Below are 18778 nucleotides of genomic sequence, written 5' to 3'. Positions count from 1 at the left end.
TACACCACAGCTCATGGCAATGCCGGATCCCCAACCCACAAAGCAAGGCCAGGGATTGAACCTGCAACCTCATCGTTCCTAGTCGGATTTGTTTCCACTGCGCCATGATGGGAACTCCCCGATTTTGCCTCTTAATTCAGAAGGCGGATGTGGGTCATAAAGCCTAAGCTCTCTCTTCCTGCTCCTCAAGACCAAATTACTATTCGCATTCTTGACCCCACGCTCTGCTTCCTCTTCAGGGTCCTTCTTTCTCAACCAGCACCATCCCTCCTTTTTGTGTCTTCGGATCCTCCCTCTCTTCTTGCCCCGTGCCCTCAGTTGTATCTACTGTGTTAAAATGAGACCTTCTGTGTCCTCATCTGGTCTGACAATGTTCAGGAAGTCAATGCCATATTCAAAGACGTCATGCAAAAAGTTCAAAGTAGATATCCAAAAACCAGCTAGCTGACCAAGAAGGATGAATAAGTGGAGTTCAGGAGAGGAGATTATCAGTAGCGGTCCCCTGAGCGAGCTGTAACCTGAATCCCCTTCCCAAGGGGAGAAGGTGAGCATCCTACCAGTTAATCCCAAGCTGGGTGGCCAGTGCTTCTGGGAGTGGAGAAACATCCCCACTGGGGCCTGACTGTCTCTTCTGAGCCTCAGATGCCCCTGGTTCATTTGTTCATTTACTAAATATTTTCAGCATACCTACTAAGTGCTAAGTACGCATTAGGCACTGGGGTTCCAACAGAAAAAGCCATAGGCTTGGCTTCATAAAGCATGTAGACTGGTGGGGGATGAAGAATGGTCAGTGTCTAGCACAAGCCTGTACATATGGGGAGGTTGGCCTTCAGATACATAACCTTCAGGAAATCACATGCAAAGTTCTGTCTACTCGTTATGCTCTCAGGAGTGATGGCGTGATCTCTGATCTATGGCTTTCATTAGGTTATTGAAAAGGTCCCTGACTCAAAAAAGTTTAAACTCCACTGGTCTAATGATAGCTTGTTAATGGGACACTGGAGATGATGTCACTTTGGAGAAAAACGAGAGCTTAAGATATAGATTTGAGAGACTTCTCTGCACAGGGGCAAGAGCTGGGTCAGTGTCTCTCAGAGTCTCACTGAGGAAGCTCAGTGGCCAGGGGCTGTGACATACAACAGAGGCAGGACGGCCCTCTCTGATGGCTTAACTCAAGCTCTAGGAATCCAGCCATGTTTGTCCTCTGGCATTTTTTTTTTTTGGTCTTTTTGTCTTTTAGGGCCACATTTGCAGCATATGGAGGTTCCCAGGCTAGGGGTCTAGTGGGAGCTGTAGCCACCGGCCTATACCACAGCCACAGCAAGTCGGGATCTGAGCCATATCTGCGACCTACACCACAGCTCATGGCAACGGCGGATCCTCAACCCCCAGAGCGAGGCCAGGGATCAAACCTGCATCCTCATGAATGCTAGGTGGATTCGTTAACCACTGAGCCATGAGAGGAACTCCTGTCCTATGGCTTTGAGTGACACTCTTCCCAATCTCTTCAGCCCCACAATAATGTCACAGACCACGGGTGCCCACTACTCCCCGTGTGAGAACCGTGGGCTAAGGCTGTCTCTGAGAACCCGAGGTCTTCAAGGGAGCAAGTGTAGAGCAAGGACCAAATTCTGGGAGCCTGGATGGTCAAATCCAGTCTAGAATCATGCTGTTTGGCCCCGTACTTTTTTTTTTTTTTTTTTAATGGCCACACCCGCCTCATATGGAAGTACTGGACCAGGAACTGAATCCAAGCTGCAGCTGCCGCCTATGCTGCAGCTGTGGCAATGCTGGATCCTTTAACTCACTGCGTGGGGCTGGGGATCGAACCCCACTCCATAGCAACCTGAGCTGCTGCAGTAGGATTCTTAACCCCCTGTGCCACAGCAGGAACTCTGGCCCTTTAATCTTGAAGAAGAGGGATTTACTGCCAGCATGTGGAAGTCAGGAGATTTCATGAAATTATTTGTTTTGCGTCTTTTCTTAAAACTCTGAGGACCTGACAACACTGACCCTGGGTGCCCCCACCACCCGCATGTGGGGCTGGCAGCGGCTGCTTCCTGGGATGGAACACGTCTTTTTCAGCCCCCATCCCCCACCCCTCACACTTGGCTCTACCCTCCTTAACGACACCTGCCCACTCTCTACCCTTGAATCTCTGGTGAAGACAATGAAGAGCATAGGCAAAATAGAAATCTTTGGGAAATAGCTCTTTACCAGAGGGGGGGGGGAAAGACATGTAGGAGAAAAAAAAAAAGAGAGAGAGAGAGAAAAAGAAGTACAACAGAAAGGATATAAATTCCCTCAATGCAGCATCTCCCATATCTGTACTGTCTACTGGGAAGACTCAGTATCTAAACACTCATCTGATCGAATGCCATTTGGATGGTGAAAAAGTTCTCCTCACCCCATCCTTTACCAGAATAAAATCGCTGCTATTAAAACACTGAGATCACGGGGAGGAGGGGGAAACGACCATGTCCTGACATTTAAGAAACAGGATGTATCTGCTTAAGGACATGAGAATTAAATGTCCCACAATTAAATGTCCCCATCGACTCTTACCAAGCTAAGCATTTCATAAGTCAGGATACATTAAAGAGAGATCATTGGTATCTGACTCTACTGTATACATCAGAGATGCATGTAATATTAATAACTCAGGATCATGACTCCATTTTCCTGAGTCTTTCAAAAAATGCGTATTAATCAGCTGTTCATGTTACAGAAAATACAAGCTCAAGTTTCACTTCGTGCCTCCCATACGCAGGGAGAGCTGTGTGTTCTGGGCATCCCGGTGCACTGCTCTGTATCCATGTCTTTCCCTCTCTTGCTAACACCGCTGTCACACTTGCATTCCCTTCTCTGTCACAGCTGGAGGTCAGCCTCCTGTGTGTCAGAGAGGAAGCAGTGCTTTTCCAAAAATATAAAACTCACTGTCAAGCCATCACTTGAATCCATTCCTTTAAGATCTGCAGGGCGCAGGGTCTTTAAGCACTCTCCATCAATTATTTTTAATCAGGGTACAATCCGCCTAAAATTCACTGCCGTAACCATTTTTATGGATACAGTTGAGTAGCGTTAAGTACATTCACAGAAGTCTGCATCCGAATTCCAGAACTCTTTCCATCTCACCAAACTGAAGCTCCGCATCTATTAAACAACAATTCGTCTCTCCTCCTTTCTCCCAACCCCTGGCAACCACCATTCCACTCCCGGACTCCATGAATGTGGCCATTCTCGGCACTAGATGCTGAGTGGAATCACAGAGTACCTTTGGTGACTGCTTTATTTAACTTAGCATAATGTCCCCAAGGCTTCACCATGTTGCAGCATGTGTCAGAATTTCCTTCTTTTCTTAAGGCTGAATAACATTCCATTGTATATGCCCACACCACACTGTGTTTATCCATTCATCTATCGGGTTATTTCCACCTTTTAGCTATTCTGAGTAATGCCGCTATCAACGCGCATGTACAAATAGTTCCCTGAGACGCTGCTTTCAACTCTTTGGGGATATATATATATACTCATAAGTAGAACTGCTGGACCATGTGATCATTCTATTCTTATTTTTTTTTTCTTTTTATGGTTGCACCGGCGGCATATGGAAGTTCTCAGGCTAGGAGTCAAATTGGAGCTGCAGGTACAGGACTATGCCACAGCTTGCAGCAACTCGGGCTCCTTAACCCATTGAGCGAGGCCAGGGATTGAACCTGCATGCTCACAGAGACTATGTCGGGTCCTTAACCCACTGAGCCACAATGGAAACTCCTATTTTTAATTTTTTAGGGGCTGTCATACTGTTTTCACAGCAGCTGCGCCATTTATCTTCCCACCGGCAAGGATTCCAACTTCCCCACTTTCTTGCCAACGTGTTATTTGCCTTTTTTTCAGACAGTAGCCATCCTAATGGGTTTAAGTTGGTATGTCCACTATTACATTTTAAATAGAGGTGGTATTTCCACCATGAATGACATTTTAAGTATCCCTGAGGTTCTGCCCTGGTCCTCAGATGACACCTTAGCGATGGGTCCATGTTGTTATTTGCAGAAATGCCAGAGCAGCTGCGGCAGCACCGCACAGAGCCACTGAACCTCTAGGCTCAGACGGAAACTGAGCCACCAGACGTCTGCAGCAGAGCACATTATTGGCCCCAAAGATTACCTAATCTGTTGCATAAATTTGGCTACGGGTGGCTCTACTTTAATGCAATGCTTTACAATTTGAGCAGGAAAATAAGATGGAGCAGGGGTGGGAGTGTCCATCTCAAAATCTACTCAAAACGTGATCAACTGAGAAAGAACTTTACAAATATTTGCAAAAAGTCCTCACTCCTGTTCCCCAATTGCTCCTTTATACCAACACACAGAGCCCGAAAATGAGGGCAACGTCAGAAGGCCCCTCCCATCTCTCCTCACTTAGAACCATGAAGATTTTTAAGTCAGTTTGGATGCTCAAGTGGAACTTACAGAAAGTACTGAACTGAAACCTGGGTATCATCTTGGGTGAAAATCAGAGCATCTGGGGTAGGCTGAACAATTCCCCACACCACCCCACGCCCCCAATCCACATCCTAAGCTCTATGAATGTTACTTTATATGGGGGAAAGAAGGACTTTGCTGATATGAGTAAGTAAAGGATCTTCAGAAGAAGGAGAGTATCACGGATTATTTGCATGAAACCCAAATATTACCACCAAGGCCCTTTCATGAGAGGGGCAAGAAAATCAAGGGAAGGAGTTTCCACTGAGGTACAATGGGACTGCCAGCCTCTGCAGTGCTAGGACACAGATCAGTGGGTTAAAGGATCTGGTGTTGCTGCAGCTGTGACATAGCTTGCAAACAAGGCTCAGATCTGATCGCTGACCCAGGGACTCCCTATGCCCTGGGGCCGGCAAAAAAGAAAGAGTCAGGGGAAGAAGCAGGCCATGGGATGAAGGAAGCAGGGGGAAAAGGGTGATGTGGTCCAGCCAGGAGCCAGGGGCTGAGAACAGCCTCCAGAAAGCTGGAAAGGACACAGAAAAGGAGTCTCCTCGGGAGCTTCCACAAGGACCCAGACCTGCAGACACCTTGTGTTTGGCTCTGTAAGGCTCATTCCAGATAACTGCAGGACTGTTAGAACCTAAGAGAATAAATCCACATGCTTTAAGCCACTATACTTGTGGCAATTTGTTACAGCAGCCATAGGAACCATGGTTTTTCTTTTCTTTTCTTTTTTGTCTTTTTGCCATTTCTTGGGCCGCTCCCTCGGCATATGGAGGTTCCCAGGCTAGGGGTTGAATTGGAGCTGTAGCTGCCAGCCTACGCCAGAGCCACAGCAACGCGGGATCCGAGCCGCGTCTGCAACCTACACCACAGTTCACGGCAACGCCGGATCCTTAACCCACTGAGCAAGGGCAGGGATTGAACCCGCAACCTCATGGTTCCTAGTCGGATTCATTAACCACTGCGCCACGACGGGAACTCCTAGCCAGAGGAACCATATACGACATCCTTTACATTTGAGCTTCCCAACTGGTACACCTTGGGGGGAATCTATCTTCTCACCTCCGAGGGGAGCTGGGTGGTGCCTGTGGCAAAAGTCACCCGGGCTTCCCAAAGGCCTTGGGTTAACCGGGGTGCCACACGAATATTGCCCTTTTCTGCGTGTTACTCTGTAATCATCAAGCAACGGAGTACAAAAATGTCCCAGGAATTAATACCTTTCAAACTTCATTCTTTTTGTCTTTTTTTTTTTTTAAGGGCCGCACCTGTGGCATATTGAGGTTCCCAGGCTAGGGATCCAATCAGAGCTATGGCCGCTGGCCTACACCACAGCCACAGCAACGCCAGATCCTCAACTCACTGAGTGAGGCCAGGGAGCGAACCTGCAAGCTCATGGTTCCTAGTCGGATTCATTTCCGCTGTGCCACGACAGGAACTCCCTCAAACTTCATTCTCAAAAGCTGCTGAACATAGTTCAACAGCTCCAAGGAAGAATAAATAAAGTGTGAGCCTTCCTATCAACTTCCATCTTTCAGAACTGCTTGTTAGATAAGCTGCACCCGGAAAATCTTTAGCAAAATAAGCAAAATGCGGCATCCTTTCTCAGCAAGAAAACTTAGGTGGGAACATGCCCCGAACCCCTAAAGCAGCTGTTCGCACACTGCAGCTCCACCCCCCAGGGGCCTCTCCCGGCCTCCCTCCTTCCCGCCCAGAGGGCTGAGCCGGGTGCCCCTCTCTCCCCTGGGATCTGAGGGACTCAAAGGCCACCAGAGCGCATGCTGGACACAGACCTGATAGGGAGGGAAGGGTCTCCGGCATCCCACCAGTCTTTCGGGGGGCTGATGTACATGCACCACAGCTCCCAGCTGTACCCGTGGGCCGAGTTCTCATACCGCTGCACCTCGAAGGTGTCCTGTTTGATGTTGTCGATTGAAGGGAGGATCACCCGCTTCCGGTTCTCCTGGATCCTGGAGAGAACGGGCTCGGCCCTGCAACACAGAAGCAGAAATAAAACCTCTCTCCCCAGGCTCACCCGCACCTCTACTGGGACAGCCCCAAGACTGCAGACATCTTACAGAGGCAACACGGGAAAGGCTAGGCTTTGGGTGGGCTGGAACACAGCGGGAAACTCAGGCTCCAGTGATGCCTTCAGCTGGATCAGGCTTTTTTTTTTTTTGCTTTTTAGGGCCACACCCATGGCATATGGAAGTTCCCAGGCTAGGGGTCCAATCAGAGCTGCAGCTGCCGGCCACAGCCACACCAGATCCAAGCTTCATCTGTGATCTACACCACAGCTCACAGCAATGCCAGATCCTTAACCCACTGATGGAGGGCAGGGATTGAACCTGCACACTCATGGATACTAATTGGGTTCTTAACCCGCTGAGCCACAATAGGAACTCCCTGGATCAGGCATCTTTAAAGGAGCCCTGGGACCCAGCTCCAGCCCTGGCCCCCGTGGGTTCGCCTCAATGCTACCTGCATTGGCCTCAAAGGCCTGAAGAATTCAGACCTTGGAACATGAGGGCCTCTGCCCCAGAAAGCATGGTGTGTCTTTTATGCCAACGCTGTGAGCCACAGCAGCCCTCCCCCCGCCTCCACTCTAGGATTTGTTTCGCCCTCTAGTTCTGTACAGTGTTTTCCGTTTCCCCTCAGGCACTGGCTGATGCCTCTGCTTTTTTTTTTTTTTTTTTTTCCTGCTGGAGCTGAACTGCCCTTGATGGCCCAGTTTCAATAGGTATTTCACTAGCTTCTTAGTGCCGGTAACTATTTCAGTTGTTTTAATTGATTATTTAATTGATTTCTTCAAAGGAATCTAATTGGATGGGTTAGGGATGGCATGCAGGAACTAACTGAATGCAAAGGCAGGCAGGATCCTGCTTCCCAACTGGCCCACCCCCATCAAGGCTGTGGCAGGCAGGAGGCAGGGACCTGGCTCGGGGATCAAGGTGCAGCCCTGGCAGCTTAGGACGAAGCAGACGGTCCGCCACCCTTGCCAGTGTGAGTCTCCCAGGTAGATGTAAGGAGAGATCATGTCCCCATATTCGAGAAGGAGAAGATGGCTCTCGTAAGCCAGGGCATTAATCTCCCTGCTTAGAACAGAGCGCAGGCTTTGGAAAAGAGTCAAGTGAAAATCCCATTCCTCTGCATTATTTGGAAGAATAATGAGAACACTCGGCCTCCATCCCATCTCTTTTCATTTGCAGCTATTGAATTACCTGTTGGCACATCTCATCTTTCTATTTAAAACGAGCAATAAAATATACCCTGGGCCATTTACTGCCTCTGATACTTTTGCACACATGGTAGAGGCTGATGCCAAATGGGACTGACTTTCCATGGTTTCTAGAAGTGCTTCAGAGCTCCCCGTCCCCTGACAAATCCCCACTCTTGCTTTTCTCCTCTGGGAAAGCCCTTGGGTCCAGGCAGAAAGTCTAGCCACCTACACAGGCCTGTGGTATCGAGGGCCACCTCTCCCAGGAAGCCTGCCTTAATTTACTCCAGTAAAGTCTCTCTCCATCCTCTCAATGCTTAGACCATCTTTGCCACGTTTAAGTCCTTCTGACCACATGCTGTCTTTGCTGATCTTTGAGCACGTGTTATTCTTCCTTATAAGGTCAGCATAGCTTTATGTTTATCAAGCACTCACTACACGTTAGGCACCATTCCAAACATTTTACACATGCCCACTAATATAAATCTCACAATAGTCACATGAGGTAAATACGATGATCATCACTTTTAATGAGGAAACAGAGGCCCAGAGAGGTTAAGTCACTTGCCCCAGGCCACACAGCCAGCTGGAGGTAGAACCAGGTTTCTAACCCAGATGCTCTGACTATGGCCTCCTTCCATGACCCAGACGTCCCCTAGGCTGGTCTCGTGCCAGGAATGCAGAAGCATGCAGCTCAGCTCAGCTCATCACTGTGTTTGGAAAGTTTCTAAGGCCCTGGCTCAACTCATGCTTCTGAAGCTCAAGAGTTCAGTCTCCCAGTCTGCAAGAGAACATACAACTGTCCCCGGTGCCTTGCTCCCCTCCCTGGGGACATCCTGTCCTTGACCAGGAAGCCCGAGGTGTCTCCCTGCAGAGGGATGCTCCCTTCCTCAACCCCAGTTCATGTTCAGCTTGAACATGTGACCTGCTCAGGCCAGCAGAAGGTGTGACATGTCACATTTGGGCAGAAACCTTAACGGCCAGTGCAGGGTTCAGCTGTTATCTATTCTCTGAGCTACTATGTCCCAGAAAGGGGGCTCCTTGGGTCTCAGGACACAGGACGTATAGAGCAGAGCCACGGACAGAGAACCCGCAGCAGACGTGCCACACGGACAAGATGGAGATCATTGCAGTATAACAAGTGACACACCACCCACCTGCCATGGGGACATACCCACTCTGGTACGAGTGTGAAAAAGGAGGCTGAAGGGCTAGGACTGGATCACAGAGGTCAGGTGGCATTACACTCTAGGCTCCTGGAGGGCGCGTACCAAATCTGGCAAGATTCTGAATTCCAGTTGAGTGACCAACCATCCCGGTTTGCCCGAGACTGTTGTGATTTTTCATTACTGAAAGTCTGCACTTGGGGAAACCCCATCAGCTTCCAGTTGACTGGGGAAACCCCATCAGTCAATCACCCACATCACAGCCCAGAACAATCTTTGGGACATGGCTGTCATCCAGCAAACATCCGCCAGTTAGTGTAAGTGAAAATAATGAAGGTCTGAGCTAGAAAGGAGGTCTAGACAGAGAGGGGGAAAGTGGACACGAGAAAGAGAAGGTACAATTTGCTAAAGCTGGAGGTAGCCTGCACGAGTCACATGATGGGAGAGAAGCAAGGGACAGGGTCATGGGTGGTGCCACCAGTTTGGAGAGGAAAGAAGTGAGGAAGGAATGATGCGGAGAGAAAGTGAGACGGGGCAAGGCTGAGGCTCCCGTGGAACATTCCAGGGCATCTGTTCAGAAGGCTTCTAGCTCCAGGGTTCCCAAACTTGAGTGAGCCTCGGCGTCCACCGCGGGGCTGGTTAAAGCAGATGGCTGGGCCCCACCCCTCGAGCTTTGGAGGCCATGGGTCTGAAGGGAGCCCAAGAATCTGCACGTCTAATAAGTTCCCAGATGATGCTGATGCTGCTGGTCTGGGGACCACACTCTGAGGATGATCATAAGATAAACAACAGCGAGGCTCAGGAGAGGGCAAGGCCGCACACACGCAGCTGCGTGCATCGGGGTCTGACGGCGGCAGAGAAACCGGGAGAGAAAACTGGGATCTGAGATGGTGACAGACACCTATGTCACTTGAAAGGGCCAGTGTTAATGGTGACCCCTGGTTCCAAATCTTTGTGTGGTCACGTGCACAATGATCCCTTGATCTAGCCACTGAAAGGATTCTAAAATTGAAACCGAATGACCAACAGACATTTTAAGGTTTAATTAGTGATGGGACATTGGCTCTGCAAACATGGCACCACGAACTGAACTAACTCAAGACTGAAATCATTGGAGTTCCCATAGTGGCTCAGCAGAAACGAATCTGACTAGCATCCATGAGGACGCAGGTTTGATCCCTGGCCTCGCTCAGTGGGTTAAGGATCCGGCGTTGCTGTGAACTGTGGTGTAGGTCACAGACGCGGCTCGGATCTGGTGTGGCTGCAGTGTAGGCTGGCAGCTACAGTTCCGATTCAAATCCTAGTCTGGGAACCTCCAAAGGCTACAGGTGCGGCCCTAAAAAGATAAAAGACCAAAAAAAAATTAAAAAGAAAAAGATGGTATCATTGAATGTAAATAAATTTTTTCATTAAATGAAACTCTGTTTCTTACTAATTAAGCAATGCTGGCCTAGAACTTATCATTGGCATTGGTTAGTTAGAAATAATCACAGAACCGTAAAGCTCTAACCTAAGTTTAACATGCGCAATGACTCATTTGGGCATTTTGGATGCTTCATTCTTCTTTTTTTTTTTTTTGTCTTTTTGCCATTTCTTGGGCCACTCCCTTGGCATATGGAGATTCCCAGGCTAGAGGTCGAATTGGAGCTGTAGCCACCAGCTTATGCCACAGCCACAGCAAGGCAGGATCTGAGCTGCGCCTGCAACCTACACCGCAGCTCGCGGCAACGCCGGATCGTTAACCCACTGAGCAAGGGCAGGGACTGAACCCGCAACCTTCATGGTTCCTAGTCGGATTTGTTAACCACTGCGCCACAACGGGAACTCCGCTTCATTCTTCTTACACCCAAAATCTTTGCCTCCCTGTATGCTCACTGATTTCTCTCAAATTGTTCTTTTCACCTGGAATAACATCAGGGGCCCCATCAGCAGAGAAAAACCCTTCCCTTCCTCCAAATGATATCAAAGATCACCCTACAAATTCTGGGAAGTTCTGCCTAAGTAGGTAGACTTACATATGAATCCCTTTTCTCACAATGGTCCACCATCCTCCCTAGAAATAGAAACAAGCAGAGTAGCAAAAGAGAACAATAGAAATACGAAGTCTTAGAGGAAGGGGAGGGAGTGGGATGGACTGGGAGTTTGGGGTTAAAAGATGCAAACTATGACATTTAGCATGGATAAGCAATGACATCTTACTGCACAGCACAGGGAACTATATCCAATCACTCGTGATAGAACATGATGGAAAATAATATGAGAAAAAGAATATAGATATATGCGTATGTCTGGGCCACTTTGCTGTACAGCATAAATTGACATAACACCGTAAATCAACTACACTTTAAAAAATAAACACATTTTAAAAAAAGAAAGACGAAGTCTTGTCTCCTTCACAAGGATCACCGTGAGTTTTGTCCAACGCACATATCATTTCATCAGGAGGTTTTTTTGTTTTGTTTTGTTTTTTGTCTTTTTGCCTTTTCTAGGGCTGCTCCTGTGGCACATGGAGGTTCCCAGGCTAGGGGTCTAATCGGAGCTGTAGCCGCCAGCCTACGCCAGAGCCACAGCAGCGCGGGATCCGAGCCGTGTCTGCAACCCACACCACTGCTCACGGCAACGCTGGATCCTTAACCCACTGAGCGAGGCCAGGGATCGAACCCGCACCCTCATGGTTCCTAGTCGGATTCGTTTCCACTGAGCCACGATGGGAGCTCCCTCACCACGAATTTTAATGACGATGATGAGGAGAACAAGAACAGTGATGACCGGCTCAGCAGACACTGGACATATTTCTCCCGCTTCCTGGTTTTGTCCCAAACTAAGGTCTCCCCTTCTTCTCATCCACCCCTTCTCCATTCTTCCTGTGGCCCCAGAGGAAACAGGCAAGGCGCCCCGCCCCCCAGACTCCCCTCCTCCTGACCACACTGCAGGTCCTGAGCACTCCTAGGTTTCAGCTTGGGACCTACCAGCCAGCGGTGAACTCCACGTGGGCATCAAAGAAGCCAGTGACCTGGCCGGTGGCCACCTTCCAGCCCTCGATGCGAGCTCGGATCAGGCCCTCTCTCTTTTGATTTCTCACCACCTTCACCAGCCCGGGGTAGCGTTTGTGGACGTATTCCTCCAAGGGGGCCTTCAGCTCCTCTACAAAGGACAAGACACAGGAAGGTCCATAAAGACGTCATGCCCAACGTGTATCCAACCCACCGTGAGGCTGGCAGGTCTTCGGTTGGTTCGAAGACCGCAGTAAAGTTTGCAGGTTAGTAACTTCAGTGGAAGAGCCATCATGATCCGCATGAGTCAGAAGACATCTCTGACCCATGTTCTTTCTGGCCCTCCCTCCTCCCTTGGCCAGCAATCCTGTCCTCCCACTGTCCCCTGGGTCCTGTTTATCTACTTTATATGGGTTTTCCCATCTGCACACACACTGGTTCTCACAGTATGTGTTCTGCCAGGTTCAGACCCATAGGCACGCACCAGACGCAACATTAACAGGGGTTGTGCTTTGGTCCTAAGATAGGAAAAAAATCTTTGCCCAGTAGTAGAAATGCCACCCTGATGGCAGACACAATGTCACTGGGGACTGAACATTCTCCTTTCTGCCACCAGTAGGTGGTAGAAAGTGTTTTGTCTATGTGATCCAATTTAATCCTTACAGCAACCCTAGGTGGTGGCTAGATGAATTCCATTAATGAACGAGATGAATTCCCCTTGGCAAGTGAAGAAACACTCTTAGGAAGGCTAACCAGTCCCAAGGCCATAGTCTAGGAATGGAAGAGCTGAAGCACGGGCCAAACATGTCTGGCTTCACAGACATAAAGAGATACCTTTGCGGGAGTTCCCGTCATGGCTCAGTGGTTAATGAATCTGACTAGGAACCATGAGGTTGCGGGTTCGGTCCCTGGCCTCAATCAGTGGGTTAAGGATCCAGCGTTGCCATAAGCTGTGGTGTAGGTTGCAAAGGCGGCTCGCATCCCGAGTTGCTGTGACTGTGGTGTAGGCCGGCGGCTACAGCTCCAATTAGACCCCTAGCCTGGGAACCTCCATATGCCATGGGCGCGGCCCTAGAAAAGACAGAAAAAAATAAATAAAAAAATAAAGAGATACCTTTGTGTACCTGAGAAGCACCATTTCATCACAAGGGGGAAAAAAAAAGAGCATATTTGAATTATTTTTACTGCATTACGAGATGACGTTAACTAAACTCACTGTGGTAATCACTTCACGATTTAAGATCGTCAAGTCATTACACTGTGCCCCTGACCTTACACAGTGTTCCATGTCCTTTATATCTCACAAAAATGGGGAAAAACCAGCAGGTGTAGAAGGATGGATGGGGATTCTGTGATAGGCATGCTCCAATGTGCCACTCTTGGAGTCTCGGGGGTCCAGAAGCAGCCCAGGTGATTCAGATGGGAGTGGTCCACAGACAATATTTTAGGAGATATTGCCACCTCTGGCTTTGCTCTAGAAAATCCCCAAAGGCTGCATTTCCAAAAGCCGTGCTGACCTCTCACGTCCTAGTTGTACACAGCAACTTTGGGCAAATTACAGCCATGCATTTGCAGCACAGGCAGAGGCTGCCCTCTCTGGATCATGCCCACCAGGTCACCTGGGACCTTGCTGTGGCTCTGCCCCATACCTGGATGTCAGCTCCTGGCCATGCCAGTCACCAGTCAGGTGCTTTCCTCATTGGTTGAGTGGTTGTGACTGAGACTTCCGGGGAGAGAGAGAAGCAAGCACTTCCAAGTTTGGCAAAAGAGAGTGGGGTTCCCCAGGCTAATGGGATACAGACATTGGAGGGATTTGAAAAGTCTAAAGGGATAAAAGGATAATGCTTAATCATTTGGTACCAGCCTATGGCTGTTAAGAATAAATGAGATTTACATATAAGCCCTTGATATGCATCCAAAATGCTATTTCTAATACTAATTGGTTTATTAATATTATTACTATAGATCTATTTTTATAACTTCCCATGAACAACAGCGTGTCTTTGTAGCTAGTCAGTATCATTTTACAGTCCAGGAGCTATCTTTCTTTTTTTTTCCTTTTTGGCTGCCCTGTGGCATATGGAGTTCCTGGGCCAGGGATGAGATCTGAGCTGGACTTGGAACCTAAGCTGCAGCTGAGACACTGCTGGATCCTTAACCCACTGTGCTGGGCCGGGGATCAAACCTATGTCCCAGCACTCCCAAGATGCCACTGATCCCACTGCACCACAGTGGGAACTCCAGGTGCTATTATTTTATAGCAGTAGTCACCATGCTTGATCTTAAAAGGTTCAGGGGTGCAATGCTCCAAACACAATTGCAGTGACAGCCTGGGAGCTTTCATGGGAACATAGAGGGAGATGCCACCAAGATGCTCAAAAACCAGTGACAGTGAGAAGGTGTCCCTTCCCTGTCTCTGCTTGTAACTCTGGACCTCACAAGGTACTAGGCTGTGTCCCTGCCTTGATTCAAAATCAATCTGGGCACAAGCACTCCCTCTGGGCAAGGAGATGAGATATGTTCAAAAATGCCAATATTAAGGAGCTAATGGCCAAAGAAAAATGGCCAACCAACCATTATGGTTCAGCAGGTTAAGGACTCAGCATCGTCTCTGAGGATGCAGGTTTGATCATTATTCCAGAACACACAAGCACACAGGGAAACCCACAGGTGTGGAACTGGGATCTACTTAGGCGACAGTCACTCAGGTCTTGGTGACAAGGAAGATGACATTAATTAGAAAAGAGGGAGGAGTTCCCTGGTGGTCTAGTGGTTAGGACTCGGCGCTTTCACCACTGCAGCCCAGGTCCAATCGCTGGTCCAGGAACTGAGATCCTATGACAAGCCACTACACACCACAGCCAAGAGAAGAAGAAGAAAAGGTTGCTGAGTTCACCTGGGCACAGGCTGAGGTGCCAGTAGACACTCGGGTTGACTGCTGAATCAAGATACCGGTCCACGAGTTCCCGTCGTGGCTCAGCAGAAACGAATCTGACTAGTAACCATGAGGACGCAGGTTCGAGCCCTGGCCTCACTCGGTGGGTTAAGGGTCCGGTGTTGCCATGAGCTGTGACTCGGCTCAGATCTGGCATTGCTGTGGCTGTGGCATAGACCAGCGGCTACAGCTTCAGTGTGACCCCTGGCCTGGGAATCTCCACATGCAGCGAGTGAGTCCAGCCCTAAAAGAAAAAAATATATATATATAGTGGTCCAGAGGTCCAGAGTGAAAAGACAGGGCACAGACTGTCAGGGACACAGTGGGGAGAGCCGGCGGCATAAAGGGAATGAGAGTCCCAGGAGATGGAGTAAGAAGACTTAGAACCCACTTTGGTAAACAGGTGCTTTTCTAAGGCAAGAAGCAAAGCTAGAGGACAAGATGGGCTAGAAACAGTATCTCAGGGGCAGAATCTCATCCAGGGTAGAGTTTCCAAAAGGAGACTCCATGCATTCATTTTATAAATATTTATAGAGAGTCTACAGGGCTAAAAATGACACAACCCCTGTTCTTGAAGAGTTAGTCAACATCCAATGTCAGGAAAGTCAAACGCATTAGAGTAAAATGAGAGCGGAGAACAGCCACTGATATAGATATACAGTAGGTTCCTGATGGGACCAGTGAGAAAAAAGAATCCCCTTCTGAATGCAGCTGGGCCCTGTAGGAACAGGGTTAGCTTAGGGAGCTGTGGATGAGTAGGATAGCTCGGGAGAGATTTCCAGGAAGGCTGGTCCTGGTGGAACAGACTTGTGACTGCCTGGGGCCATGGGGGTGTTGAGATTTGGAAGTTGCTTTAAAATGAGAAAGCCTACAAGTTAAGGGAATAAAAACAAGGCCCCTAGGCTCACCAGCAGGGAAGGATACAAATCCTCAACTTGACAGTGGTAAGAAATGTCACGCCCATCACCTAAGATCCTTTATCATCCTTAACAGATGAAACTCTTCCTGGACATTATAATGACAGTAAGAAAAACATTTTACATAAGTCTTTCTTCTCACTGGCAAACTCAGAGAAGATAATAAAAACTCACTTCTGCAAAAAAAAAAAAAAAAAAAATTTACCTTCCAGTGTTACCAAATCCAATACTAAATTGGTCTAGAGCCATCTGGGAATCTTCGTGTTTCTTAAGGTTTTGGTAAATAGCATCTGAGGAGGTCAAGGGGAGAGAGGCAACCACTGCCAGTGATGGGAAGAGGCCCAAGGGAGATACATCTGCTCCTGAACAATAAAGGGACCGCCTGTCATCCAGGTTTAAGGAGTACACAAGGGCAACAAGAGAATTTCCAACAGGGAGAACTAAAGCTAACAACATTGTTACAGGATTATTTTCCAGATCCTATGATCTCAGTGATATTAGAGAATAAACCATCAGTCTAGTCCCTTGTCTCTAAACCCTGCTCAAAAGCAAGTGATTCCTAGGAACTAAGAGATGCATCTCTACCTGCTCCCCAAACCAGGGTATGAGCCTGGGTACCACAGGGATGAGGGCTTGGAAGTGGCCACATCATCCTGGGTTGGACCACATCTGTACCTCTCAACCCTCCTAGGTATCAAGTCTTGATGGTGAGACTCACTCAACACTGTACTTCTCCCCAGAGTATGGAGACGCAAGACAATCAAAATTTAGACAGTGTTTCTCAAACTTCAACTTGCATCAGAGTCCCCAGTAGGTCTGGGGTGTGACCTCAGAACTTGCATTCCTACCAAACCCGGTGAGACTGCCACTGCCATTCTCGTGAATGTACTTTGAGTAGCTCTGACTTAGCTCTGGCCCCCTAGCTAACCCCATCTGGGAGGAACTACGTCTCATCTGAACTGGGCAGACATTCCAGAATCCCAGTGTTGGCCACTGCCCATCTCTGCTTTTCCCATTGCCTCTTGGTCTGCCTTGTCTGAAAGATGGAGCCCCTTGGAGATGCCCTCAGTGTACACAGTGAGGGTTTGTCTTGTCATTTCCAAAACTGGCCTCCTGATGGCTGGCTCTGCCTGCATGGAGCAACCTTACAATTAGGTCGGCCCCCCTCGACAAGGACCTGCAGTGTTCCTGGCTTCTGCTCTCACTCCCACAGTCTATTACTACGACGAGTGCCACCATTCTACCAACACTGCTTCTGCTGCCATCAGCACCGCCATCACCACCCCAGCCACTTAGAACCAACACTTCTCCCTGCCAGCAACTGCTGAGGTGTGGGCATGCTGCTAGCTGGGAATGCATGGGTTGTGACAGCTGGGACGAGAAAACAGCACATATGGCATGTTCCAATTAAAAAAAAAAGAAAAGAAAAACCCAAAAACAAAACCGTCTGCCTCAAAGCCAGTGTTCCTCGGAGGGTAAAATTCCTCTCTTCCCAGGAATCACCTGGAAGCTTGAGAAGTCGCAGGTTCCCGGGCCCATCCCAAGCGGGGCTAATTTAATGGACCTTGATGAGGTTGACGAGCACTCCGGATGCTTCTCCCAACTTCTCCAAAGCACTACTTGACTTTTCTGTCCTTGTTTTTGCCATGCTAAGAGACACACAACATCAAGTGAACCATTTTGACCATTTTAAAGTGTATAAAGTTTGGCGGCATTAAGTGCATTCATAATCTGGTGCCACCATCACTGCTATTTTGTTCCAGACCTTTCTGTCACCCCCAGGGTAAACCCCTGCTCATTAAATAATCACTCTCCATTTCTTACCATCCTCCCAGCCCTCTATGAATTTGTTTCTTCAGGATATTTCACAAAAATAGAAACATACAGGATGTGGCCTTTTGTGTCTGTAACCCCTGGTTAACTGTGAAGGTGGGGTCGGGAAGGTGAAGTGTTTTGTTCTTGTTTTTTTTCAATCCCCAGGCCTTGCCGAAGTTCTGGCTCTTTGTTCTGCTGCCTGTTAGCTTTTCTGGTCCCAATTTTGGTAATCTGGTTGACTGGCAGCTTATTCCCCAAACTCCTCCAGACTCATTAAAGAGGGTTCTGGCCTCTCCAACCCTGGATCAGTGTTCTCACCCCGAGGGTCCCTGATATCAGCCTTTCTCCCCACCCCTGGTGGAAACCTCCAGCTCACCATGCTCCAAGGCCTTAAGTTATTAGCAGGAGGGGCAAATATGGTTCTTAATGCAGACTTGGCACAGTCCCAGGTCATGAGGTCCTACATTTATGCAGTGTCTTTTTTATGAGATTTTTTTTTTTTTAATGTGTGAATCAGTCATGATGCCAAGAAAAGAACACACACAAAAATACGGATTTCGAGGTATGCCTGAGGTAACTAGCCAAAATTAAAGGCATAAAAGCAGCCAAAGAGCAATAATGCTTTTTTCTTTTAAATTAATCTTTTTAACTAAAAAAAGAGGACAGAGAGAAAGTTGATGCCACAGGGGGGTCTCTCATTTGTCAAATGGAGATAATAAATTCCAGAAACAAATCTGGGTTTTCTGGGACCTGAGATTTCTACAATCTGAAACATCCTTTTTAAGAAAAAGAAAAAAAAAAAATCTATGTTCGGTAAATTTTACAAAAACCGGTGGGCAGGTGAACACATCATCAGGCATCCCCTCCTCCCCAACCCCCCGAGATCTCTCAGCTTCAAGGCAAATACACCTTGAGGGGCCGGCTTCCCGGATGCAAAATGCCGTTTTGGCTGCCAGTCACTACTTTTCAATCATTTCAAACACTGTGTTTGTCTGTGTCTATAATGAAATACTGATATCCCCAAATTGCTAGCCAAGCTGACTAAAAATGTCAGCTCATCATGAAATGCTCCAAAATACTACTCAGCTGAGTTCCCCTCGCGCATTTAACCAGAGAATGAGCTCCCTTGCAAACTCAAAACATGCCACAGCCTTTGCGGGCTGTTTCTGACATATATACATATATATATATATGTATATATATATATGTATATATATGTATATATATATATATGTATATATATATACATAA

General features: G+C 48.1%; 1 protein-coding gene across 3 annotated transcripts in view; it reads right to left on the bottom strand.

The window, feature by feature from the left end:
• GALNT17 (polypeptide N-acetylgalactosaminyltransferase 17) overlaps positions 1 to 18778 on the bottom strand; it is a 428086-nt gene that overhangs the window by 194517 nt on the left and 214791 nt on the right. For all 3 annotated transcript variants that reach the window (XM_047779921.1, XM_047779920.1, XM_047779919.1), the window contains exons 4-5: positions 11837 to 12011; positions 6278 to 6475 (exon numbers count right to left, since the gene is read on the bottom strand). In XM_047779921.1, coding sequence (XP_047635877.1) covers positions 6278 to 6475; positions 11837 to 12011 — 373 coding nt within the window. The remainder of the gene's footprint in view (positions 1 to 6277; positions 6476 to 11836; positions 12012 to 18778) is intronic.

Source organism: Phacochoerus africanus, chromosome 5, assembly GCF_016906955.1.
Source record: "Phacochoerus africanus isolate WHEZ1 chromosome 5, ROS_Pafr_v1, whole genome shotgun sequence".
Taxonomy (NCBI): domain Eukaryota; kingdom Metazoa; phylum Chordata; class Mammalia; order Artiodactyla; family Suidae; genus Phacochoerus; species Phacochoerus africanus.
Note: the sequence above shows the minus strand (reverse complement) of the source record. Positions and strands in the feature narration are given on the sequence as shown.